Below are 25,936 nucleotides of genomic sequence, written 5' to 3'. Positions count from 1 at the left end.
TTCGTCAGCAACAACTTTCCCATAGCTAAAGTCACTCTTGCTGCTTTTTTCTTTTCCTGGATTTTTTATAGCCCACATATTAATTACAGATGTTGTATTAGTGAGTCTCCAGTCCATTGCTTCCAAAGAAGTTTAGTATTTATCTGCTAATGGTTGTCTTCTCTTTTCTACTATTTCCTTTAAAATTCTACGTGGTTCATATCTGCCCTAGGATTTTGTTAGTCTTCAGTCTAATTGTTCACTCATCTATTGTGGTGACATCCTGATTTCCGTTAGTAGTATTCCTTCCTCCTCTGGGCAGAGGAACAGTCTGTTTTCCCCCATCTGCCTCCCCCCAGTCTTTCTTTGTGAACTCTGAGGCAAAGGATTTATTTTCAGAACTGTCAACCTCTTCTGTCTATAAATCATCCCCTACCAGCCAATAGAGGCCCTTCCGGCCTCTTATGTCTAATGTACTTGAAATATGTTGTCGTTATTTTAACCTCTTGTGAGATCTTTTTGTTTGCTACCGAAGAAGCTTTGTGTACACCATATGCTCTGCTGCCCCATGTACAATAGTACAGCTGCAATGAAATATGGGATTTTTTTTAATGCCAAATTAGGTCTTTGGTCCATCTAGTCTTTTCCCCTTAGCAGTAGCCAGCACCTAAAAGGAAGATAAACCCACCAACACCATTAATATGCTTATCCAGTTAAGCCATGTTGTCATTGGGAAGGACAATTACTCTCATTTGCCTCAGGTGATTATATTTAATCTCTGAAGAATGAGATTTGAATACCCATATTGTTATCTTAACTTGCATAATCATAAATGGAAGTAAAATACGTTCACAGAGCACACAATAAGTGACCAGGAAGCTTTGCAACAGTAAGAAAGTATATAGCTTTGCAGAAGTTAAAGTTAGACATACAAAGTTATATAGTTTGCAAAAGTTAAAGTAAAATGTTACGATTGCATTGCTGTCAGATTAGAATCAGATGTGCCAAATGGTTCAGGAGAAATTCAGGTAGCAGTTAAATTAGGCTGTTAGCCCTCCAGCCTATTGGTACGGATCTGTATTAAGAAGTTTTTGTCTGAGGAAGAGTGACACGTAAGGGTCTTGTGCCTCAGTGCGTCTAAGTGGGGAGCAGGCAGTGGCCTTGTATATTATTTTAGTTCTGCTGACAATCTAATTTGCATATTAAGTGTGCATACTTGTAAGTGAAAGACTGAAGGCGCATAGCACAGATGATAAGAGGACTTCATAGGACTCCTTTTCTGCTTGAAAATTGTAAGATGCAGAGGCGGATTACAGTTTTGTGAGGCCCTAGGCCAGAGTAAGTGGGAGCCCCCCCACTCCCCTTCCACCTGCTGTCCCCCCGGCTCTCCTGCTGTGGGGTGCTGGGACTTCCCCCGCCTGCCCAGAGCTGCTGCCGTGGGGGAGTGGGGCCGGGTCCCCGCTGGTCCGGTAGCTAATCCGCCACTGGTAGGGTGGCAGTACAATTGATAATACTACACTGAAAAACTCTGTTTAATTTCACCTTTTCAGTTCTATGAACTTACATTTTTCTCCTTTTGCATGATTTGGAAAATGATAGAATTTCCTTTGCTTGCCAAAGTTTCATATGGGATAGCAATTTCCTATGGAAAAAATAGCCTGTACAGTAATTAAATAAATAGAAATGTAATCTGCACAAGTACTTTTATTGTCCTCTGTGGTTTGGATGGATTTCTGAGGCCTATTCTTTCCAGAGCCTATGGAATGACAGTCTGACAGAGGCTGGAGTCAAAGGTTGCTTTAAGCTGCTGTTTATACTGCTGTTGAGGAGTTCTTGGCAGTATATATGAGATGGAATATAGACTACAGCTCCTTATGAACATCAAAACTGGCTAAAATGTAGGTATGGGATAATCATTATATAGGTTTCCTATTTATCTTGCTAAACTCTGGCCTACATAGTCTCTTAATGCCTTTGGCATTTTTTGTCCTGTGGCTTGTGTAGAAATCAATAAAGTAGCAGAGAGCACTTGATCGTTTTTACATCCATTTTATTTACATACACAGAGTAGTCACTTTTGAGATCTTTTACCTGCAGCCTTAAAAACTGACATGTGGCGATGCAGCCATTTATGAAAACGCTATATGAACTCTTCAGAGTACAGTATGATTTGATGCCTCTCTCCCACCGTTTATTCTTGGCCAAACATTTTCCCTCTCCCTACTAGTGTGCGATATGCTGTCAGTCAGATAGTTACTATCCTGTGCCCCAAAGGTGCCTGCTGCTCCTTGTGCTACTGCCACTTGTGGTGTTTCCTGGCTGGAAGCCAGCTGAAGGAGAAGGCAGAGATGATTCTTTCCTTTTTTTTTTCAAATGCCTGTCACAAGACCTGGGAAACAGAGACATTTGGATTTCCTCTAAAATGTTTAGTCTTCAGCTTCTGTCCTAGTTATTTATGGAACTTGTAGAATTGATGGGTCCTATTATTCAAACTGAGTGCTTCAGGGCAGGGATGGTCCCTTCCTATGTGTGTAACCATTCTGCCAGGTGTCATTCGCAGTAGTAACTGTTGGGTCACAATAACCATATATTCACCTACAAAAAATCAAAAATGACAAAACCCAGTGTTTCAGGGGTATGGCCAACCCCAAAGTCCTAGGTATTAATTACCTGGCTGGGTGACACCCATAACTCTTATTCACAAAACAACCCGTACCCATCTAAACCCTCACTTGTGAATCCAGATAGACTCATTGGTAGTCAACTGGGTGTTGGGGCAGCTCTCCTGTCTGCTTTAGTTCAACAAAGCCTACACCATCAGGTTCTGCTCCATCCTGCAGCTGGTCAGAAAGACCTCTCCATTTACTCAATTGCTGTCCTGTCCAATCTAGTCCCACTCCACAGAGTCAGCTCTGTGCAGAGCTTGGAATTTCTGGATCAGGCATTCTAGATAGATCTCCTTAGCTCTATGTATTGAGCTCCTCAGCTCCCAGCCCAACCAGAGTCCACTATATGTCCATTCATGGTGACTAACTTTCTGTGGGTTATAACTTGTACAATTCATGTGCCCATTCATAACTACAGTTACAGTAACAAACAATTGTCCTGCAGAAAATCAAAACACAAACTCCAAATAATGCAGCATGACACACTATATTAACTAAGCTATACTTTCTCCTGTGAGGGAAGCAGAGCATTCTGTCCTGCTAAGCCTTGTAGCTGTGAGCTTATATCTGTTTCTACAGTGCCTCGGACATATGGGGGCTCTAGGAGGGACTGTAATCCAATTAATTAATTTATGTTAATTAAACTTCTTATTCAACTTCTGCTTCTGCATTAGTTGTTAGTCAAAAAATTGTCTAGTGCTCCATTGCCATTTGAAATATAAATGATTTTATCTTGTCTGCTCAAAGTCGGCAATATGTGTTAAAAAAAAAAGGTGTACCACAAATCAAATATGTATAAAATAAAATATTTATCACCTAAATTTCATAAACTAAAATTGGCCACCTAGAATGTTTTGGTGTACTTGGGATCAGTGTGGTTGATAATTCCATTAATGCTGCAGTATCTTCTAAACTATAGATCAGCGCAGTTGGCTTAAATAGCAAACCATGATGTATTGTATAACTTTCACATAATAGTGAAAAATATGAGGCTTGGCTCTGATGGGGAATGTTCATGGACTTGACCCATCAAATAGTAAAATAGATATAAAATGGTGTATTTAATTTATATCTAACCTTTCATGAAACACATGGATAGGTTTCAAATATTACCACGTTGCTGCACTGTGAATCAAGGGGAAAGACTTTTGCAGCTTTTAAGTTATAAACTTAGATTGATGATGCACATTACTAAACCATTCTGTACTTTGTTCACTTAATTTTCTCACAACGTAGCCATTTCCTTTCATCTAAAAAGAATAAATCAAAGGGATTTGGCTACATGCAGAATTGTACCAGTTTACTTCAGGTATTGTTTTACACAGGTGCAAAAGGCTATGTGGATATTCTTATTTCAGTTTAAGCCAGGGTTTCTCAACCTCTGAGTTGGGACCAAAAATTGGGTCACCAGAATGTTTCAAAGGGTCATGCGGCAGCTCCTGTAGTTCCTGTCCCATGGGGCTGGCTGGGCTCGCCTCCCTGCTCCAGGCACTGCAACCGCTGAGGACCCAGCTGTCATGATGATGGGAGCCCAGGTAGGCCAAATATGAGTGAGCGGCACTGCGACCCCATGAACCAGGTCACAACTCCACTCACACAAATTTGATCCAGTCAGGGGAAGGGGGCTAAATTTGAGCAGCGCTGCAGGCCCAGAGGTTGCAATGCTCAGAATTGAGAGCCAAGCCCAGCTAGCCCCATGGCACAGGAGCTGCAGGAGCCACCACTGTGGGGTGAGAGCCGGGTAGGACCCAACCCCCTCCACCAGGGGGCAGGATCCGATCGAAACCACCCCAGGAACTCCACCTCCAAACTATTTACTGGGCTGTGACAAGCCATAAACATTTACAGATGGGTCCTGAGCCCAAAAAGTTGGGGAATCACTGGTTTAAGCAACTCTTAAAAGATAATAAGGATCCACATCAGTGTTTGCACCAGTTTGGCCCAGTACACGTGTGTATGTATAGACAAGGTTTCAGCATATCTAAACGGTTCTTCTATCATGCAGCTTGTTAAGTAGGCAAGAAAAATCCCCAAATCACCACCTTGTGCTGTTGCATATAAACCTCTTTGCAACAAACTGAAATGCCAGATGCCCATACTTCTGCTCCAGTGCGGGACTGGGATCCCAATCCCTCAGCACTGCTCCAGAGCGGGACCGGGATCCTGATCTCTCAGCAATGCTTTTCTCCTCAAATGGGATACATATCTGTTCTACACTTCTCCTCCAACCCCCTCTCCTAGCCATGGTCATGTACAAACAACTCCAGAGGGAGCCTCCCACATGGCCCAGACAAAGGTAGATTTTCTGCATTTAAACATCATATGGCTTATTTAAAGTGACCTTAAAGCAGCTTGAATACAGCGGTGAGCATGGAATAAATATCTAAATTAGAGTAGATAGGCTTTTAGAGTAAAAATAATGAACCCATGGTTACGCTTATAAATGTAGACTCCTCATTTATAAAATATTTTCCTATATGAGAACACTTGCAGGTATTTCTGTTCTGTGTGAAGATTTACAAAAATTGAGACAATTGTTAGTTTTATGCATTAAACTTGGTTGAAATAAAAATTATCCTACCAAGTAGCTGTGGGAGAGTGTCCCTTAGTATTTGGCCATAAACATGCTGCTCAGGTCTTCAGAGACCAAGAAACAGTTGGAAATTCCACAGTTTGTATTAAACTATTCAGCCTCTTTGTAGGGAACTTTTAAATGAAGTGTTGGCAACCAGCGCATGAGAATAGTGGTATGGTTTTTAAATCTTGTCTCTTCTGATCATTTGAGCTCTTGGAAATTTGCTGCTTGGAAAGCAGTCTCTTGCAGCTCCATTTCATAGCACTGTGATAAATTCACTAAGCAACCCCTTCAATTAATAAGGGATTCTTTGTGAATCAACAGGAATATTTACTTGTCCAATATAACATTCAAAATAGAAAATAACCTAAATGCCTGTTCACTGTTTTGAAAATGTCCATTGTTTTACGTTAATTACTAATTTAAAATGTACTCAGTTGCTTACTACTTATTTATGTTAGGGTTTCTCACAGCCTCCAAACCAGGGGCTGTTTCTTGCTGTGACCCCAGAATATGTCCTCTAGGCGCTACTGTAATACAAATAATCATAACGAGGAAAAGAATAAATTACTGTTTTTCTGTACACTTCCCACACCACCTAGAGCTCCTGGAAAACTGCTGCTGGAAAGTGAACCACAAAGGATTTTGAATGTTAGAGACTTTGGGGAAATTATCTCTGTATCTTCTCTTCTTTTTTTCAACTACATTCCTTACAATCATTTAAAAAAACAAACCAAAAAAAAACCAAACCAATTTCAGAGGCCTCAGGGAGTGAGGTAGCTTTCACATTTGCATGACAGGCACAAGCTGACAGTGGTCAGTTCAAGCTGATAGTGATACATGAAACTGGAACGGAAAGAAGGGAGAAGAACATGAGTGGGAGCCTTTGTACAGCAGTATCAGCAAAGCATGCAATTTTCCATTGCTTCGAGGCAGGCAGATCACCATAGGAGTGTGGAGTACATTATGGTTGTGCTTAGTTGTTAATATAGGCAGGTGATGGTATCTTATAATAGGCCGATTCTGAGTGGCTTTTAGGTCGGTGCTTGGCTGTGTGGCTGGTGGGGGAAAAACACATTGTGCACTGACATTGATATTCTTACCCATGTTGCTAGTTCAGTACGTCAGAGTGCATCCATTAGCATGGGTGCATCACACGTGAAAAGACATCAGTGTAGGAGAGGAGGGGATTTGGGAAACAGGATTGAGTGGAGTGGCCACGTTTGGCTCAGCCATATATGGGGTGTACAGGAGCCACTTGGCACTAGGTAGCAGCCACAGGCCTTACTGCTGAAAGGAAATGGGAATGCTTTGGCCACCTCTCCTTGCAGCACAGCAGCAGAATAGGAAAACCACAAATGGCAGGGACCCTGAGCACCATTAAGGAGAATTGGAATGAGAAGCAGGGCTCTCCCCAGGTGGTAACAATAGGGAACTGGCAGCAATTGTTCAGCCTCTTGGATTTGAATTGTGGGGATGGGAGCAGGTCTTTGCTTTCTGCAAAGCCACCGAGGCAACAAAGCTGGAGGAGGAACCTCAACAGCACAGTGTGACTGGGATTATTCTTGCTTTTCTACTTTGTTTTATTTTTCCTACATTCTGTCTTGGTCCCAACTAGCATTGCCACTTGTCCAGGTTCCCCCGGGATTGTCCCTTTTTTAAGGTAGCTGTCCTAGGAAATCGGTAACAGAGCTCAGTACATGCTGTCAGCTGTCCAGTTTTATGGGCTCAGGATCATCCCACATGTCCTGTTTTTTTGCATCTCAGAAGTAGCAACCCCACTCAGGCAGGAGGGTGTGTAGGGGGAGGAGAGTTCAGGAAATATTGATGTTTATGACTACGCCATAAAATATTGCTGTGGAGAAGGATAAGAAAGAGACATCCCTAAGTGAGGTGCATTGTTGTTATTAAAGGACTATATATCGCACTGAGGTGCATTCAGCCAGTTGGATCTTTCGGTTGGCTGAACACACCAGCCCCACCTCCTGACAGACATACATTACTTGCAGCAGCAGAGCCTATCACTTAAACTGCTCCCCTGCCAGCATTAAAAACAAGATAAGGTACCACTGGAGCATTAAAACAAACAATCAGGACTTGCATGTAGGGTTGCTATGCATAGACAGAGGGGTCTTACATTCTTAGGAGCAGAATGTCTAAATGTTTTCAGAGTAACAAACTTGATACTTTATGCTTGTCCAGGAAGCCAGTAGCATCAGAGAGGGTGTCTGCATGGGTGGTTTGCTTGTCCATGACACTCAAGAATACAGTGTGTGTTTGTTTCTAATTTTATTTTCCAGTTATGACTTCCAGGTGAAAGCCAGAAACCCTCTTGGTGAAGGTCCAAGCACCCCTAAGGTCCCATTTTCTACTGAATCAGGTAAGAGTTTCAATAGATGTATCAGTTTAACAGTGAAAACCATGACAATGCGTTCAGCCAAAAAGACGAGCTAACTTGACCCTTAAATTAATGATTATGGATGCAGTGTAGCCTGTATAGCACTGGACTCAGACTCAGGAAATCTGGATTTCCTTCCCACTCTGCCACTGACATGCTGGGCAGCCCTGGGCATTTCACTTTACCTTACTCTGTGCCTCTGTCTCTCCATATGTAAATGACAAATTCCCATACTCCTTTATGGACACAAGACAGAGCTGTGATTTAACTATGGAAGGTGTACAAAGGGTTACGCTGAATCCAGGGATTTTTTTGTAATGGGTAGTGTGGCATCTTAAATCCAAAGCTTTATTATAGTAAATCCATGTTTGTGTTTGTATCCCTCTATCAGATAGCTCTGCAAACAGACAGGCCATTGTGCACAGTGATACATAACAGATTTACACACACAGCACACTTTTGCAATTTTGCTTTGTTGCCCATGCTTTTCTCACTGTCTGCAGTATAGGATTGTTTTAATTTTATTACTCTTGTTTATATCACAATAATGCCTCGAGGCTTAACTGAGATCAGAGTCCCTTCGTGGTAGGTACTGTATGTGTGTGTAAATAGATAGATCTCTATAGAGAGAGAGTGAGTCACTGCACTGATGAGGTTACAGTCTACATAAACAAGACACACTTGTTGCAGGAAGAGAAACAGAAGCATAGAGAGATTAAGTGACTTGCCCAAAATCATCCAGCAGGTCACTGGCAGATCTGAGAATAGAATCTAGGTGTCCTGGGTCCTAATCCAGTATTTTACTCACTGGATTGACGCTTAGTGGAATGGGGTCAATGTGAGCACAGGAAATATATTCTTTAAAATTAAGGATTACTCATTTAGCAGATTGGCATAGGGCCCTCAAAAATATGTATCTATCTAATGCATCTGCAACTTAGAGTGCTATTAGCAGCTTTGTCATGTGTTTAAAATGGTACTATAAGCAAATTCCCACCTGATTTGGCTGTGGGGAGCAAAAAAAATCACTCAGTACAGCATTGCACTATCCATCTAAGATCCAGCTTCTCTAGAAGCCAATTACAAAATAGCCATTGACTGCAATAGAAGCAGGAGCTATTCTTGTATTTAGAGTCAGCTGCCTGTTGTTGATAGTACTCTGAACTAGTAGGCACTTACTGTGTACCATGCCTCTTTAAAGGGACACTATCAGGTTTAACATTTTAAGTCAAATCCTTCAGTGCTTTCTCACTGAAATTAATGGGTGTTTTGACTGAGTAACAGGTAAATGGAAAATGAGTAAGGAATTCAGAATATGTCCCACATATTATAAGAAAAATTGATACCCTCTTATGTTACTAATGTATCTTAGATTATTAAACTTGAAAGAACCATTTATATTTTAATGCAATTTCATGATTTTTGATGTTTATTTTTTTCCTTCACTCAGTGTGGACAATGAAAATAAACTGGTCGGTTTCACTTTTTCCTAATCACTTTCCACATGTCTCCATTTCTCATTCTCATCCACTAATGTAAAGCTGCAGCATTTGGGCAGCACGCACTACAGAGGAATTCTTTAAAATAATAATAAATGGTCTACAATGAAATTTTTAAAATGCCATGGAAATATGTTTATTGATGATAAGCTTTGTAACTTTTTTTTTTTTTTAACAAATCCAAATTTTACTGGTAGTGACCCATTAATAACATTTTTAAAATCTCAGTGGTGCGGTAATTCGAAATACACCTCTACCCCGATATAACGCGACCCAATATAACACGAATTTGGATATAACGTGGTAAAGCAGTGCCCCGGGGGGGGGGCAGGGCTGTGCACTCCGGCAGATCAAAGCAAGTTCGATATAGCTCAGTTTCACCTATAACACAGTAAGATTTTTTGGCTCCCGAGGACAGCATTATATCAAGGTAGAGGTGTAGTTACGTGAGCCGTTTATTTCTTTAACTTTCACAAAAATGTAGTGAACTCAACTTCCCAAAATTGTTGCTATTTTACAGATTATTGTTTATGTCAGCCATAGAAAACCACTTTCCAATGTGCTTCTGTAGCAATATCAGGAGAGGTTATTTTACAAAGTCTGATTAAGTGTTTGTTTTTCTCCCCAGCGGACCCAAGAGTGAGCGAGTCAATTTCAAGTAAGCCCTTTATCCATAGCATGCTCTAATCAGAACATTTTTCTGAAGTAAGGTAACATACTAGTTTATGACAGGAGTGGTTGTGCTGTCCTAGCTACACATGCCATGGAACAGAACAGCATTCACACATGATTTCACTTCTTCCATCTAGGTAACTTGTAAGGAATTCCTGCCAGTCTAAATGTTTACCTGAGCACAGCACAATCAATGTGATGTGGTATTCCCGCAGCAGCTAATTTGGCTTGGAACCAATGTACACAAATGAGCCATGGACAGCTTGTGTTTTCTCAGCCCAGCTGTTAAATCAATAGAAAGCTCTGTAAAAAGAATACGCTATTTTTCACTTAGTAAGCGACTTAACAGAATGCAAGTCAGCGTCCGCTATTTGTCTGTCATTGGGCTGAAATGTATGCCATGAAAAATAGTCGGCTTTGACCCAGTTCCTCCTGAAGCCAGTGGTAACGCTCCTGTTGACTTCGTGGGAGTTGGGGCAGGCTCTAAAAGAGCAGAAGAGACCCCTTTCAGCCTGAGGGCCTATGTTTTGCATTTAGTACTGAAGTTGCCTTTAAAAATTTGCAAATATTCTTCCTTTCCACAGTGTAGGCTATCTCGTCTTGTTTATCATGCAGTTTGCTGCAAGTTAACGGTGCCCTCATTTGTACCCTCTCTGTCAGAAAAGCTGTGGAATCATAATTCCCTCACTACTACTGTATGTTACCCACTTTTATAAGTTGTAACTGTATCTCAGTACACATACAAATATTTGTCTCCCTGACATTGCAATGAACGTTGAACATAAAAGGGCCAGATTTTGATCTGAGTTACAGCAGCCTGAATCTAGAGTACCTGTTTACTTCAGTGGAGTTATTCCAGATTTACACCAGTGTCAGAAGCAACCCCAAAGTCAGGTCCTTTGTGAAAAACTTGGAAACATGTTTGTAATATTTCTTATGACTCAGTTTCCTTGGTCATTTTTTGTATTGCTGCCTGCCTGAGTGCATAGAGTTAAATCATAAAAACAGTGTTCTAGAACCCAGGAATGGTAAAGATAAGACAGTGAATCCAAGAGGCTGCTTCTAAAGAATTAAGAGAATAATTCCTGGGCCATCAATTGTGAGGAGAAGTTACCTAGCTGGCTCCATGCAGGGTAGGATGCTGTTCTCTTCCTAAAACTAAGCCTGAGGTCAAAGGAGACCTAACTCCTTAAATATGCTAGAAAAAGGACATGGTATTGGGTGAGCTGAGAGAGCTTGGCTAGGATTTGTCGGCAAAAAGGCTGACCGTCTGAGAGGCTACGTCTTCACTACCTGCCGTATCGGCAGGTAGCGATCGATTCCTCGGGGATCGATATATCGCATCACATCTAGACACGATATATCGATCCCCAAACACGCTCCTGTCGACTCCGGAACTCCACCGGAGCAAGCAGTGGTAGCGGAGTCGACAGGGGGAGCCGCGGACGTCGATCCCGCGCCGTGAGGACAGTAGGTAATTCGATCTAAGATACTTCGACTTCAGCTACGTTATTCACGTAGCTGAAGTTGCATCTTAGATCGATCCCCTCCCCTAGTGTAGACCAGCCCAGACATTCAGGGACTAGGGAGAGGACTGCAATCAGTGTAGGCTGTTGGTCCCAACTCAGAGATGGTGAATAACCCAGACCACACTAAGCAGTGGATGGAGGGGTTAAGCTTAGGTAAGGAGATATGCTTGTAGGTCTTGGTTATTTTAAAATCCACTTCTCTAAGCACTGTGTACCTTCTGGATAAAATAAAGGACACTTTGTTTTGAAGAAGCTCTTTCTGTATCACGGTCAGAGTATGCTGTCAGAGGCCCCCAAAAGAGAAATCTGGCAGGGACCAATCCCAGCTGGACTTGCTGAATTATTCATGGTCAGTATGTAGGAGGCTGTAATCCAGATCCTGGTCTGAGAGTGGGTGAAATGTGGAGAGGGGCCTGACACCTGTGGGAGTGCCCTCAGTGCAAGCCCAAGAAGGCACAACTCTGCAGCCTGCCAGGGACTGGGACACACTGCTCCTATATTTTGCTGCTTACAAACTCCATAAAATATCGTTCAAAATGCAGGTGACTGGTGCTGTTAATATATTCCAAGTGGGATCCTGTTGCATTTGGGTTTCTGGTCTTCTCTAATCATTTGAATGTGTCTGTCACGCCCAGTTTTGTATGGCAGTATCATTAATTCCCCTCTTTCTTCTCCTGCAGTGGGAAAAGATGCCATCTGGACTGAAGTCCCTTTCAATTCCGACTCCTATTCAGAGTGCAAAGGGAAACAATACGTCAAGAGGACCTGGTACAAGAAGTTTGTAGGCGTGCAACTGTGTAACTCCCTGAGATATAAGATTTACCTCAGTGATTCACTTACAGGTAAGGGAAACCCAAGGCAGTGTTAATGTATTTTTATAGCTGTGACCCAAATTACATGATACACACAGTCATCTAGGTTCTTCGTATCCCTGGGCCTGACCTGAATGGTTTTAAAGGATGATCAGGCATGCATATGCTACTTACCTTGGAAATGTGGATTATGGTACCCAAAACAGTGCTGGACACTTGACAGAACATGTAAAAATATAACTGTCCTCTCCTGACCTGAAGAGCTTACATTCTGTGGTGTCAGCCTTGCATTAAAAACCTGTGCCTGCACAGTTCTTCATGCATAATTGGGGCCCAATATTAGATGGGATGCCATAAGAAACAGAGATGACAGGAGCAGATGAGATGGAGCAGGGATTACAGTACTCTCCTGCTGGGATCCAGTTTGGCCTGTAAACAACTTGTGGCTCTTTTCTGAATGATGATATTTTATGGGGATTGTTTTAATGTATTTTATACACATGACTTTGTATCTCACTAACCTTTTCCTCACCTACTTTCACTTTTTTTTATTTTAAATCAAGCCCATTTGTTTTGGTTTTTTTTAAAGTCCTATTCCCCATCACCCTCAACATACACACTTTCATTATTAACACCAGCCTTCTTGACATAGTTTCTTACCCCTCGCTCATTACGTTCAGGTTATTGAAACCATCTAGTAAGTGCTGGCCTCTGTTTTGTTTCGGTAAAGAAAGTCCTGATAGCAAATTCTGAGCAAGCCTGGGCGCTCAATCCTGTTTTGTTAACTTCAGTGATATCTAGATCAGGTCCTAAGATTTTGAGGGGAGGAAAATGCAACATTTCTCCCCTCAAAAATTCTTCTCATTTACCCCCTTTCAAACCCACTAAAGCTTGGGAAGGATAAGCTAGCCACAAGAAGACATAAAAAGCTTTATCTGTGGAGATGAGATGCTCAGTTGCAGAAATGTTAACATTTTGGGTCCATTTTCTTTACAATAAACAACTGGGAGATCTATGTGTTGGAAATGCACCCTATTAGCTAGTCATTACTTAGAGACTGCCGTCGCTTTCCTTTTTTGATATTTTTGCCTCCGTGGCTCTGTGTGCACCCATGTGTGTAATATAAAAGAGATGGTAGTCAGTTGTGGGCTTTTTTATTGGGTACTGAGTGTTGTTACAAAATCCTCAAGGAGCAGAGCACAGCCAGACCTAGACTATGCAAGACCATCCATGATGAGGAACACTTAAAAAGGTCTAGAACAAAAACATGCTAGAGATAACTACAGAATAGTTACTAGATTGTTATATTTAGAGTTTTGTCAATCTAAGATTTCTCTGATAGGATCCATCACGTGTTCCTGATTAGGCAGAGCACTTAATCACATGCTTTTCAGTGTTTTGCTGAATCAGGAATGATCTCATGCATCGTACTATGATAAGTAGTATCATAGTGCCCATGCTAATGTAGCTGAAGAAATAAGCTTCAGCTATTTTCTCATTGGTATCATGTGTGTATGTATATATGCTATGTATAATACCAACATGCAATATATATATATAACTAATAGCTGGTATGAGGTGCTGTTAAGGGGGGGTCTTAGCAGACGTTTGGGATGATCCCATTATTTGTCCAGCTGAGCCGTGTGAGTTATGCAGATCATTCCAAAAGGTGATACCTCAAACTATCAGTCAGGCACTTCCTTTGTTTCCATTTTGTTCATTTATTAGTTTCCCTCTGCTTTTCTCCCCTTCTGAAATATATTAGAGAGGTACTGGCAGGTTTTACAAAACCAAACATCAATATCAGCTATTTAAAAAACAAAATTTCCAATGAAAACTGTTGTTGTCCAGATTCAAGTATTGTAGCATCATGATAGTGTGTGAAGGCCTGAAAGGGAAACTCTAGGCTGAGGAAAATTCTGAAAGGTGAGCAATATACATGGTGAAATGTTAGTAGATCCCGCAAAAGAGATCTACCTATGCAGAGGCCTCCCGAAAGCCACATGGACAGGTTTCTTTCTAAGCTAGGGGCCTGTATTACTTATTCAATTTATTTCATTTTTAATCATTTAAGATGAGTGATAAAGGAGTTTTTTGGAGTGTCTTTTTATGTTGCAGTAGTTGAAACCAACTGTGTATTAGTAATACAAATACTGAATACAAGTGGGTATCTGCTACGGAGGAAAGCTGCTCTATTCTAAACATGCCAATACTGTTACTATAAAACAGCAGCCTCTTCTGATCTCATTTAACAGTCCTCCTTAGCACTGCAATGTAAGCATTCCAGCAAATAATGCCAGCTAAAGTCATTAAAGATTTAAATTTTAAATGTGGCCTTTGGAAGCTGTAACTTTGAGCTGCCTGATTAGTCTTGATTTCAGTTTGAAAATTTATCCAAGAGAAGCTCCCTCCTGATGAGCACTGGAGACCAACTCTCCCATGGAAGAAGCACAAATACAGCTGAAAACGAAAACAATACTAAGTGCCTTTCATAAGAATGGCCACACTGGGTCAGACCAGTGGTGCACCTAGCCCAGTATCGTGTCTTCTGATAGTGGCCAGTGCCAGATGCTTCAGAGAGAATGAACAAAACAGGCAATCATTGAGTGATCCAGCCTATCATCCACTCCCAGCTTCTGGCAATCAGAGTTTTAGGGACACCCAGACCATGGGGTTGCATCCCTGACCATCTTGGCTAATAGCCATTGATGGACCTATCCGCAATGAACTTATCTAATTCTTTTTTGAACCCCACTACAGTTTTGGCCTTCACAACATCCCCTGGCAGAGTTCCACAGGATGACTGTATGTTATGTGAAGAAATACTTAGTTTTGTTTGTTTTAAACCTGCTGCCTGTTGATTCCAGTGTATGACCCCTAGTTCTTGTTTTATGCGAAGGAGTAACAACTCCTTATTCACTTTCTCCACACCTGTCATGATTTTATAGACTCTACCATATCCCCTCTTACTCGTCTATTCTCCAGGCTGAAAAGTCCCAGTCTTTTTAATATTTTTATTAGCTTTTTTGACTGCTGCTGCACACTGAATCGATATTTTTAGAGAACTATCCACAATGACTCCAAGATCTCTTTGGTGACAGCTAAGGTAGACCCCATCATTTTGTGTGTATAGATAGTATTATGTTTTCCAATGTGCTGTATTTTGCATTTATCAACACTGAATTTCATCAGTCATTTTGTTGCCCAGTCACACAGTTTTGTGAGTTCCCTTTGTAACTCTTTGGAGTCTGCTCTGGACTTACTTAACTATCTTGAGTAATTTTGTGTCGTCTGCAAATGTTGCCACCTCACTGTTCACTGATTTTTCCAGATCATGTATAAACATGTTGAACAGCACTGGCCCCAGTACAGATCTCTGGGGGAACACCACTATTTACCTCTTTCCATTCTGAAAACTGACCATTTATTCCTACCCTTTGTTTTCTGTCTTTTAAGCAATTTATTCCTACCCTTTGTTTTCTGTCTTTTAACCAATCCATGAGGGGACTTCCCTCTTATCTCATGACAGCCTACTTTGCTTAAGAGCCTTTGGTGGGGGACCTTGTCAAAAGCCTTCTGAAAGTCCAAGTACACGATCTCCACTGGATCACTCGTCTACGTGTTTCTTGACCCCCTCAAAGAATTGTAATATATTGGCAAAGCATGATTTCCATTTACAAAAGCTATGTTGACTCTTCCTCAACAAATCTTGTTCCTCTGTGTGTCTGATAATTCTCTTTTTTATTATAGTTTCAAACAATGTGCCTGGTACTGCAGTTAGGTTTACCAGCCTGTAATAGCCAAGATCACCTGTGGAGCCTTTTTTTAAAATTAGTGTCACATTAGCCATCCAAATAGAAGCTGATTTAAATGATAGGTACCACACTTAGAACTCTTGGGTGAATATACCATCTAGTCCTGGTGACTTATTACTGTTTAATTTATCAATTTGTTCCAAAACCTCCTCTATTGACATCTCAATCTGGAACAGTTCCTCAGGTTTGTCACGTAAAAAAAAAATGGGTCAGATAAGGTAATCGCTCTCTCATCCTCTGCTGTGAATGCAAAGAATTAATTTAGCTTCTCTGCAATGGTCTAATCTTCCTTGAGAACTCCTTTAGTACCTTGAGCGTCCAGGGGTCCCACTGATTGTGTAGCCAGCATCCTGCTTCTGAGGTATTTAAAAAAAAATTGTGGTTAGTTTTTTAAATTTTTGGCTAGTTGCTCTTCAAATTCTTTTTTGGTCTACCTAATTATGCTTCACTTTCCAGAGTTTATGTTCCTTTCTATTTTCCTCAGTAGGATTTAACTTTCAATTTTTAAAGGATTTCTTTTTGCCTCTAATCTTTTACTTTGTTGTTTAGCCATGGTGGCACTTTTTGTTCTTACTATGTTTTTTGATTTGGGGTATACATTTAATTTAAGCCTCTTATGATGATTTTAAAAAGTTTCTGTGCAGCTTGCAGCATTTCACTTTTGTGATGGTACCTTTTAATTTCCATTTAACTAGCTTCCTCATTTTTGTGTAGTTCCAATTTCTGAAGTTAAATGCTACTGTGGTGGACGTCTTTGGTATATTTCAAAAGGAACAGCAAAATTTCATGCACAAAGACTAGTCAACCAGAGATGAACATTTTGGCAAGGCATTTCCTCCAAAGGGAGATTTTGTTTGTCTACTGCCTTTTCTCTACACAGAGTCAACATTTAGATCTATTTTTATGCAGCAAGATTGATTGTTTTATCTTTCATTTTGGAAGACATTGATAAATTGTTGGTCCTTCTTTGGGAGGATTTTACCTGTAAATTTGAACCTAATCACTGAGTTTAAGGGAACCAGGATTTAGCCCTTTGGATATTTTATGTTATCAGTCATTTTAAGAATAACATGTAGGAGAGCATTAATGAAGCAATGATACATTTATCTGAAAATATTTTTTCTGTAGATCCAGTAAGTTAGCTTGGTGTTTTTTCTCATGCTTCTCACGTAATGCATGGGTGGGTACATATTAGCTATTTAGTCATCTCTAGAATGTGAATTATACACACATTGTAAGCACAAAAAGGGAGAGCAGGCTTGAAGAATCTGGCCTGCTATGTGTTAGATATGGCCCATAAAAATTTCTCTGGAGTCATCTTGGATTGCTTTTTCAATGGAACTTAAGAATGGACATACTGGGTCAGACCACAGGTCCATCTAGCCCAGTGTTCCGACAGTGGCAGTGCCAGGTGCCCCAGGGGGAATGAATACAACAGGTAATCCTCAAGTGATCCATCCTGTCACCCATTCCCAGCTTCTGGCAAACTGGAGCAGGATCAGATCAGCACTGATGTTATATAAAATATCCTAATATCGGGGGTGGGGGGGAACATGGAAATTTGTGCTTTTGCCAAAGTGTTTAATTGGCATTGTGTTTGGGCATTTGCACAATGCTGCAAAACAGAGTTAGAGCTTAATTGGGGCAGCATCAAACTTAACATTGAGACAAAATGAATCCTGGAACTCAATTCAGAACCTGCTCAACTACAAAGGAACCAACAAAAGCTTTGATGTTGTTGATCTTCAAAGGGTTTTCCTCATGATATTTTCTTTCTATTTTCAGGACAATTTTACAACATAGGAGATGAGAGGGGACATGGAGAAGATCATTGTCAATTTGTGGACTCATTTTTAGATGGACGGACAGGGCAGCAAGTTTTCCCAGACCAGCTACCAACCAAAGATGGTAAGTTCTGAAGAGTGTACTGTAACAAAACTCTCAAAATCTGCCCCAACCCCAGGGTCTGATTTTTCTCCTGCTGATTGTTTTAAAGCTAATACCCAGTCCGAGTTAGACAGGGTAGAGTCCCAAATTGAGCTATCTTCCCAGCAGATCAAAACTATCCTTCATGCCTGGCAAGATGCTATTCCACCCCAAAACCATTAAGGATTAGGCAGCCTACACTTGTCAGCCACCTGGAAGTTAGAGGATGTGTAAGAATGATGCAACCTTTTATCTTGGAAAGGAAAGCCTCTGAAGTGCTCTTCACTTAGGGGGACAGAAGCATGATCTGAGTATGGGACAGAAGCAGGAGCTCCCAAGTTCTAATTGTGGCTCTGACAGTGAATTCTGTGCTCTGCCTCAAGTTCATCTGTAATTTTGCATAACAGAGCTAATAGTGTGTATTTCCTTCTTGGGCAGCACCATGCGGTTGAATGATGAACAGTACTGTGAGAGAGGGGAATTGTCATTAATATGGTGGGAGATAGTAAGAGCTCTCTCCTATTGAAACTTCCCAACAGATTTTTTTTCCTCCGTATTGCACATTAAAAGCCTTTAAAGAAAACCATTGCCTTTAGCCTTCCTGCCAGTTTGTAAATTTATGGGCATGCTGGTACGGTTGGTTTTAAAGTGCTATAAATCAGCGGAGTTGTGCATTATGTAGCTTTGCTTAGTGATAATGGACAAACTGGAAAGGAAAAATTAATTGTGGGGGGAATTCCTCCTGCAGTAATTCAGTACATACACTGCAGTTCAAATCAGATGCCTAGACTCCTGAGAGGCAGCTGCAAATAGGACCAGATGTCTTGAACTGTTTCTAATCACAACTTCAAAGCTGAGGCATGGCCGTGGACAAGTCACAATCTCATCTATAAAATGGCGATAATCAGGCCTTAGTTACCAATACCTACCTCCCAAGGAGTTGAGACTCTAAACCTCAGACTTTTGCCAGCATAGCTATGATGAGGTGTGATTCATCACTGACTTAGCTGTCTGTGCCAGTAAAAGCCCCCATGTAGATGCAGTTAAACTGGCCAAACTGCACTTTTGATACACTTAGGAGAGCTTTGCTGGTATAGTATTCTGGTACAGCTACATTGGCAAAGCCTTCCAAGTGTAGACCTGGCCTTAGGCTTTGTTTACACAGAAAAGATGTACTGCTTTAGGTATACCAGTGTGATTAAAGCACAACGACAGACCGTAGGGTGGATGTAGTCCTACCCATATACCTTATTACCCTTCCTATACAGGGACGTGGAATAAGCTATACCAGCATAAGGCCTCCGCACTACGGGTTGCAAATGGCTATTGATTTATGTTTTAAAAAAATACCTAACTGAGGTATTTATACAGCACAAAAATCAGAGCGTAGACCAGGCCTTAATGTACGTTGGGGCTTTGCACATTGAAAGCACATATTAAGCCCTAAATACTAATTAAATCCCCATATATCCAATGAACCTCTTGCAGTTGCCTTCTGAGAGCAAATAAATGTATGTTTGTATTCAAGCTGGCATTGTCAAGCCAGTAAAGCTCAGAAATGCCAGATTTAGTTTTTTTAAAGCATTTATACACAAGGACAGTACCTGGTAAGCTTTCAAACGCCACAACCAGAATTAAATGTTTGCCCTTAGGTACCGAGCTTAACAGTTTATACCTCAGCTGCTAAATCTTCCGAAAGATCATATTTACATACGTTTCCACAAGACAAGTTCAGTATGCATTTCACTTGAAGTTGCTACGTTAAAAGCTAACTGGGATTTTTCCCAATGTTAACATAACTACAAGAGGGTCACTTACTGGCCATTCTTCTCTAAAAGTAAAACCAGTTCCAGCAGATGCTCACTTTTTTAAAGTAGAAGGCTGCAACTTTAACTTTGGCACACTATCCACCCCAGCAGGCAGTTCTCTGGCTCCAGTGTGACGCCAAATAACCACAATTCTGTGCTGGCCCTTTTCAGTCTATCCACTAAGGTTCAGACCACTCAGAATCCTCTCACCTTCCCCCTGCAAGAGGAATTGAGGGTACACATGACATATGAAAGCCTCCCCCATCTTCTTATAGGCTCATAGGGTTCCCCAATAATCTCCTGGGTGCGTTTACCTCTGGGCGCTGGCACCTTCACAGGCATTAGATGCCAGCTGCAATGAAATTCCAAACTCTCAACTTTTAAACTCTGTCCTTATGCCTCATTAACCTCACACCAGGCTTCCAGGATACTGCAAGGAAAGTGGGGGGAGGGAGGGAAGAGGGGGAAAAACACCAAGCACCTTGTCATTCTTGCCCCAGAGAAAATTCCTTCCCGATCCCCAAAACTGGCAAAATCCACAGCATCTGGGATACAGTTCAGACGTGCCTATTATAGAGCTGGGCCGCAAGCAACCCCTGCACATGGCTGCTGTGTGCCTTGAGGACTTCGAAGGGAGGGATCTGAGGCCATGTCTACATCTAAAATTTTGCAGCGCTGGTTGTTACAGCTGTATTAGTACAGCTGTATAGGGCCAGCGCTGCAGAGTGGCCACACTTACAGCAACCAGCGCTGCAAGTGGTGTTAGATGTGGCCACACTGCAGCGCTGTTGGGCGGCTTCAAGGGGTTTTGGGGAAGGCGAGAGCAAACCGGGGAAGGAGACCAGCTTCGCCGCGGTTTGCTCTCGCGTTCCGCGAACCACCCTGCAAACCGCAGGGAAGGAGACCTGCTTGTTCGGGGAACGCGAGAGCAAACCGCGGCGAAGCTGGTCTCCTTCCCCGGTTTGCTCTCGCGTTCCGCGAACCACCCTGCAAACCGCAGGGAAGGAGACCTGCTTGCTCGGGGGTTCGGCGAACGCGAGAGCAAACCGGGGAAGGAGACCAGCTTCGCCGCGGTTTGCTCTCGCGTTCCCCGAACAAGCAGGTCTCCTTCCCTGCGGTTTGCAGGGTGGTTCGCGGAACGCGAGAGCAAACCGCGGCGAAGCTGGTCTCCTTCCCCGGTTTGCTCTCGCGTTCGCCGAACCCCCGAGCAAGCAGGTCTCCTTCCCTGCGGTTTGCACGGTGGTTCGCGGAACGCGAGAGCAAACCGCGGCGAAGCTGGTCTCCTTCCCCGGTTTGCTCTCGCCTTCCCGGAACCACCCAGCAAACCTCAGGGAAGGAGACCTGCTTGCTCGGGGTTCGGGGACCGCGAGAGCAAACCGCGGCGAAGCTGGTCTCCTTTCCCGGTTTGCTCTCGCGTTCCGCGAACCACCCTGCAAACCGCAGGGAAGGAGACCTGCTTGCTCGGGGTTCGGGGAACGCGAGAGCAAGCCGGGGAAGGAGACCAGCTTGATTACCAGAGGCTTCCTCAGGTGTGCTGGGATACCTGCTTATTCCACGGAGGTCAAGAAAAGCGCTGGTAAGTGACTATACTTGATTACCAGCGCTGGATCACCAGCGCTGGATCCTCTACACCCGAGACAAAACGGGAGTACGGCCAGCGCTGCAAACAGGGAGTTGCAGCGCTGGTGGTGCCCTGCAGATGTGTACACCTCCTAAGTTGCAGCGCTGTAACTCCCTCACCAGCGCTGCAACTTTCTGATGTAGACAAGCCCTGATTCTCCCCTCCTCCCCCACAAGCACTTTCAGTGGCAACAGGGAGAGTGAGTGTTCCACTTCCTGCCTATTCACCATGTGCATTCTGGATAGGGAGGCCCCAGAGAAGGCAAGCTGTGCCACCCCTTCCCCCTCCCCCAGGATGGCAGGGGTTGTTTCCTCTTCTCCCCACAACTTGTCCAGAATAGATTATTGTTGTGTGCTGCTGGACAAACTATTTTCTCTGATTGGCTATGGTATGTGTCTAAATTCAGCTCATGGTATTCAAGCAGTTGGTAAGGGCTGAACTTTCCACTGAGCTTCTGAAGTCAGATAAACTCCCTCTGAGAATCAGGAGCCACCTTTGGAAGGTAGTGTCTTTTTCTCCCCGCCCTGTACTAAGCCTTTCCTTGCTGTTTATTAGGCTTCTTCAGAGCAGTTCGCCAGGAACCTGTCAAGTTTGGAAAAATAGGTGGAGAGACCCATATTACCTATGTTCATTGGTACGAGTGTGGAACTTCAATACCTGGTAAATGGTAGCTGCTACATGAACTTGAAAATGAAAGAAGGTCTATCACTACCCTGCCCTTACCCACCCCCCCCCCCAACAAATTCAGTGATGGAAATGTTTATGGCCTTCCTGTCATTTATACATGTTTACCTATGTATAAAGTTTATAAAACTCTAATGACAATACTGCATTGTGTTTAATAGCATAGGCTGCTTACTATATTACTCCATTTTACCAAAAAGCAAGATAAGCACATGTCATAGGATAAGGTCTGGGGAAGCTGGCTCCCTATATTGTGGGTATCAAGGTACAGTTTATATGGTATTTTAAAAGATACAGTTTGTATATTATTTATCACAATGTTGTAATAAATATTTTGAGGGAGAGTTATGGCAAAGCTGATCATGAAACTGCAGTATACATTTAATTTTAGATATGCATTCTGATTGTTACTGAAATATATAGTGTCCTATGCTACCTGTCTTGGTAATTCCGTAAAGTCTAATTCAATAATTTAAGTATACGGGGAAAGCTCTCAAACTGACTTCTGTAATTTATAAATTCTCAGATTGAAGAGCTTTTCCCCTTACAGCTAACTAGACAATTTGTGCTCTTGCCAAAATTGGAAGAAAGCTTGTTATATTTTAATGCTTTAGCACCAAGAAAGGAATTCTAATTTTTTAAAAAAAGCAGAGCTTCAACTCTATGACAGAAGTGTAGATTCTGTCAACAAGAAACTCAATAGTAGAAACATATCCTATAATTTTAACCCATGACCAGGCAGTGTCCCTAAACACAGTTGCTACTTAAAATAGAACCTGATTAGCTTTGGTGGTACTCCATGCCAAGTTGATTAATAGTATTTTTACTTAATCAGGCTTTCAGATAGGCATTGTGCATGGGGAACAGAAGTCAAATCTGCCTCTATTGCAGTGAGTTTTCTGAAGTTTTGATGAACTACTTTGCAGGCCTAATGTATAGCACCACAGAATGCAATGAGGTATAGGAGGATATGCTTGAAATACCAGTCTTTAAAGCACAATCAGGTTTGCTTTAGTGAAAAAAGAGCTTTTTCAAAGAATTATTAGTGTGAGACAAGGGGCAAAGTAGAGTGAAATTAATTTTTTCAAAATTACTTTATAGTAGTTCCACTGAAAATCTACTTACCCTTTCTTCCCTTCCCAAAATACTAGATGTTGTATTGCTTGAACATTTATGAACTAAATAAAGAGATTTTTTTAAGCAGGATGTTTATTCATTGTTTTTAAAAGGTATGAACAGGAACACCAAAGAAATGTCATTTGTAGAAAATGCCTTATAAAGTACATTGCAGGTACACTGTACTCTAATAAAATATTTTTTACTCATGTAAAGTTGTTTTATATAGACTGGTTTTCTACTCAAGTGTTGTACATTGAGACAAAACGGTGGGTGAAAGGGAGCACCAAACTGGCAGCCTTTTCTCATCAGAAGAGGCTACATTACAAGCACGTCTCACCTACTCTGTCAATCGTTTTCTGAATGAACCATCACTACAGTAAGAAGAACCTGAAGGGTCAGGGTTTCTTGAAATATTTCCATTAGGTTTGCACAGCTCTTTAAACTGGTTTTCCTTGTAAGTGAGGGCTATTGGGTTTGCACCTGGGGGTTTTATTACAGGCGCTGATTGGTTTTTTTCTGGACTCAGAATGAAGTTTGTAGAATTACTCCCTCCAGCTGGCAAAAGGTTTGCGTTTAAAAAAAAATAATAATGTTTCCAGGCTCACCAAGGAATATAAACACTAAAAAATTTCTATCAAGTCAAACCTTCCACCAAATGACGGTTTAAAGCCACTGCTATGTCACTCAGTGTGAGCTGTATTAATGCAGTGAAAACTAATGTGATTTGGTAATCAGTGACAAGAGTTAGTCCTGAATGCAGCATATGCAAAAGCAATCTGTATGTGTCGCAGGTAACTACTTTTTTTTTTTTTAAATATCCTTTCCCTTATGGCTGGCAAGAATAGGTCATAGGCTGACAGGTATGCCTGTAAAAAGAAATGTGCTTAATAATTAAAAAAACAAGTACTGGATTCAATATTTTTATTAGCGTTCAATGTGAATGTTACAATTTATACATAATACCTAGTTTTAATTCCAGAGTGGGTCTAATTTAGTACATGTTATCAGTAAAAACAAGCCTGATAAGTGGGCTAAATTTCCAACTAGCATTTTAATTTCTTTCAAACAAGGCAAGCTAGAATCTCAATCACCTTACAAACATTTTAGGAAGTGTTTCCAAAACCCCAAAATCTAAGTAGGAAGCGGATATATTTTAAAGCAGGAAATAAGATTCATTTGGTCTTTTGTTCCAACAACACAAAGAATGCTCTGACTTTTCTCATTGTTTTGGAACATCAATACCAATTTTAAATATTGGAATCTGTTAGGATGTAGTAGTTAATAGCTACTTGTGTCATTCAGCAGCTGAGCTTCCTTATCGGTAGCCAGGTCCTGGCTGAGTATAGCCCTGAGCAAAGGGAGGACGGTTGCGTGCATAAGGGTTAGGCCCACTTGGAGGGGGAGTCACGCCAGGGGGTGGCGTGAAACCTGGCCTTGGTTGATATGCGCCTGCCTGGCTTGGAGCCATTGCAGCTTGGGAAGCAGGGGCCACATTATAATTAGCAGGCTGGGAGGCTTGTGTAGTATAGTTCTGTGCTGGGTAGGAGCTTGCCTGGTACTGTTGCTGATGCTGAGCAGACAGTTGCTGAGGCTGAGCAGGAAAGCCAGGAGCAGGACCTTGTGATGCCTGCTGACTGTATCCTTGGAACTGCTGTCCTTGTTGAGGAGCAGGCTGCTGGCTGTAGCCTGCTAGAAAGACAAAACAAACAACAAAGCAATACAATTAGGTGAAAATAAAGCAGCATATTTGCTTTGAGAAAGTGATTATTTCCTTATAAACAGATACTTGAGCAATCGCTAATAAGCACAAGAAACAATCCTGAGGTTTGACATATGCAACAGACACAGCTGGATGGTAATGAACTTTTTCTTGTCCATGACAAACACTAACTGTCTGTGGTGTGCTAAAATGGAACATTTTCTAGTAATGGGAAAGAGTTTTTACTTCAGACCAAAAGACAACCTTGATTATAGGTTTCATACCTGATAATTATTCCCAAGGTTTCTATTTGAGAAACAAGGGGAAAATAGTATACAGACTCTTCAATTTCACATTATGAAGGAATGTAAAGGTCTCAAATGTACACTGAAAAGCAAAGTTTCATTTGGGACAGGTGCTTTAACTTTGTTTCTTTCAGTCAGTAGATCATAAGTCAGTGCAGAATACTTGCACTGAATTTACACCTAAATCACTGCCTAGTGTTTTGTTTGGTTCTCAACTTCTGGTATTCATTAGCTAAAGATAAATCAAAGATTACAAATGTCAAAGCATTTGCAGAACAGCACTTAAGGTACAACTGCTGCTGCCATCAGTTTAATATGTCCCAAATGTGATTTATTTGTGTAAAAGCAGCTTCCCTGGGAATTTCTCAGACTGGCGATATAAACAACAAAAATCCTTCTATAAATTGAGAGCTTCTTTTATCTCTATCATGAAACACACCTGCAGCTACTTGCAATGAAATCTCTCCATTGACTGGAATCCTGTCAGCATTAAACACCAGATACATAAGAATTATTAAAAATGCACAGCCCTGAAGATAGAAAATAAGGATTGAAGAAATGCATTGGAGTAAATTTTGAACTCACCTTGAAACTGGCCTCAACAACATTTACTCGTGAAACAAACCTTTCAAAAGTTCCATTTTCATTGGCATGACCAAAAGTCAGCACTATGCCAAGCCCATCTGCCAGAAGAGGAGAATGGGAACTATAACCCACTGTTAGGGGAAGTGCTGCTTGAAAGGAGGTAGAGGGAGGAATATTCAAAACAAGTCCAATCCCTCCGATGAGGATCAAGGAATGAAAGCTACAGAGGGAAAGGGTATAGATC

At 41.7% G+C, this 25,936-nt stretch overlaps 2 protein-coding genes and 1 long non-coding RNA gene across 31 annotated transcripts in view; 1 reads left to right on the top strand and 2 right to left on the bottom strand.

Moving 5' to 3' along the window:
- ABI3BP (ABI family member 3 binding protein) overlaps nt 1-23,580 on the top strand; it is a 325,810-nt gene extending 302,230 nt beyond the window's left edge. For all 26 annotated transcript variants that reach the window (XM_050956429.1, XM_050956543.1, XM_050956513.1 and 23 more), the window contains 5 exons: nt 7,521-7,600; nt 9,746-9,775; nt 11,999-12,160; nt 17,731-17,853; nt 21,856-23,580. In XM_050956429.1, coding sequence (XP_050812386.1) covers nt 7,521-7,600; nt 9,746-9,775; nt 11,999-12,160; nt 17,731-17,853; nt 21,856-21,971 — 511 coding nt within the window. In that variant the 3' untranslated portion in view covers nt 21,972-23,580. The remainder of the gene's footprint in view (nt 1-7,520; nt 7,601-9,745; nt 9,776-11,998; nt 12,161-17,730; nt 17,854-21,855) is intronic.
- Nucleotides 9,229-20,319, bottom strand: LOC127055757 (uncharacterized). The gene is made up of 3 exons (XR_007775610.1): nt 19,994-20,319; nt 19,736-19,896; nt 9,229-12,044 (listed from the first exon to the last, which is right to left on the bottom strand). It is a non-coding gene; the product is annotated as an uncharacterized LOC127055757 (long non-coding RNA).
- A 430-nt stretch (nt 23,581-24,010) lies between the features above and the next one.
- TFG (trafficking from ER to golgi regulator) overlaps nt 24,011-25,936 on the bottom strand; it is a 37,880-nt gene continuing 35,954 nt past the window's right edge. For 3 of the 4 annotated variants that reach the window (XM_050960220.1, XM_050960196.1, XM_050960204.1), the window contains exon 9: nt 24,011-24,792. In XM_050960220.1, the coding sequence (XP_050816177.1) occupies nt 24,419-24,792 (374 nt within the window). In that variant the 3' untranslated portion in view covers nt 24,011-24,418. The remainder of the gene's footprint in view (nt 24,793-25,936) is intronic. The other variant, XM_050960211.1, reaches the window with a different exon arrangement.

Source organism: Gopherus flavomarginatus, chromosome 1 (genome assembly GCF_025201925.1).
Source record: "Gopherus flavomarginatus isolate rGopFla2 chromosome 1, rGopFla2.mat.asm, whole genome shotgun sequence".
NCBI classification, from domain to species: Eukaryota; Metazoa; Chordata; order Testudines; family Testudinidae; genus Gopherus; species Gopherus flavomarginatus.
The sequence above is the reverse complement of the archived record's forward strand: the minus strand, read 5'-3'. Positions and strand labels throughout refer to the sequence as shown.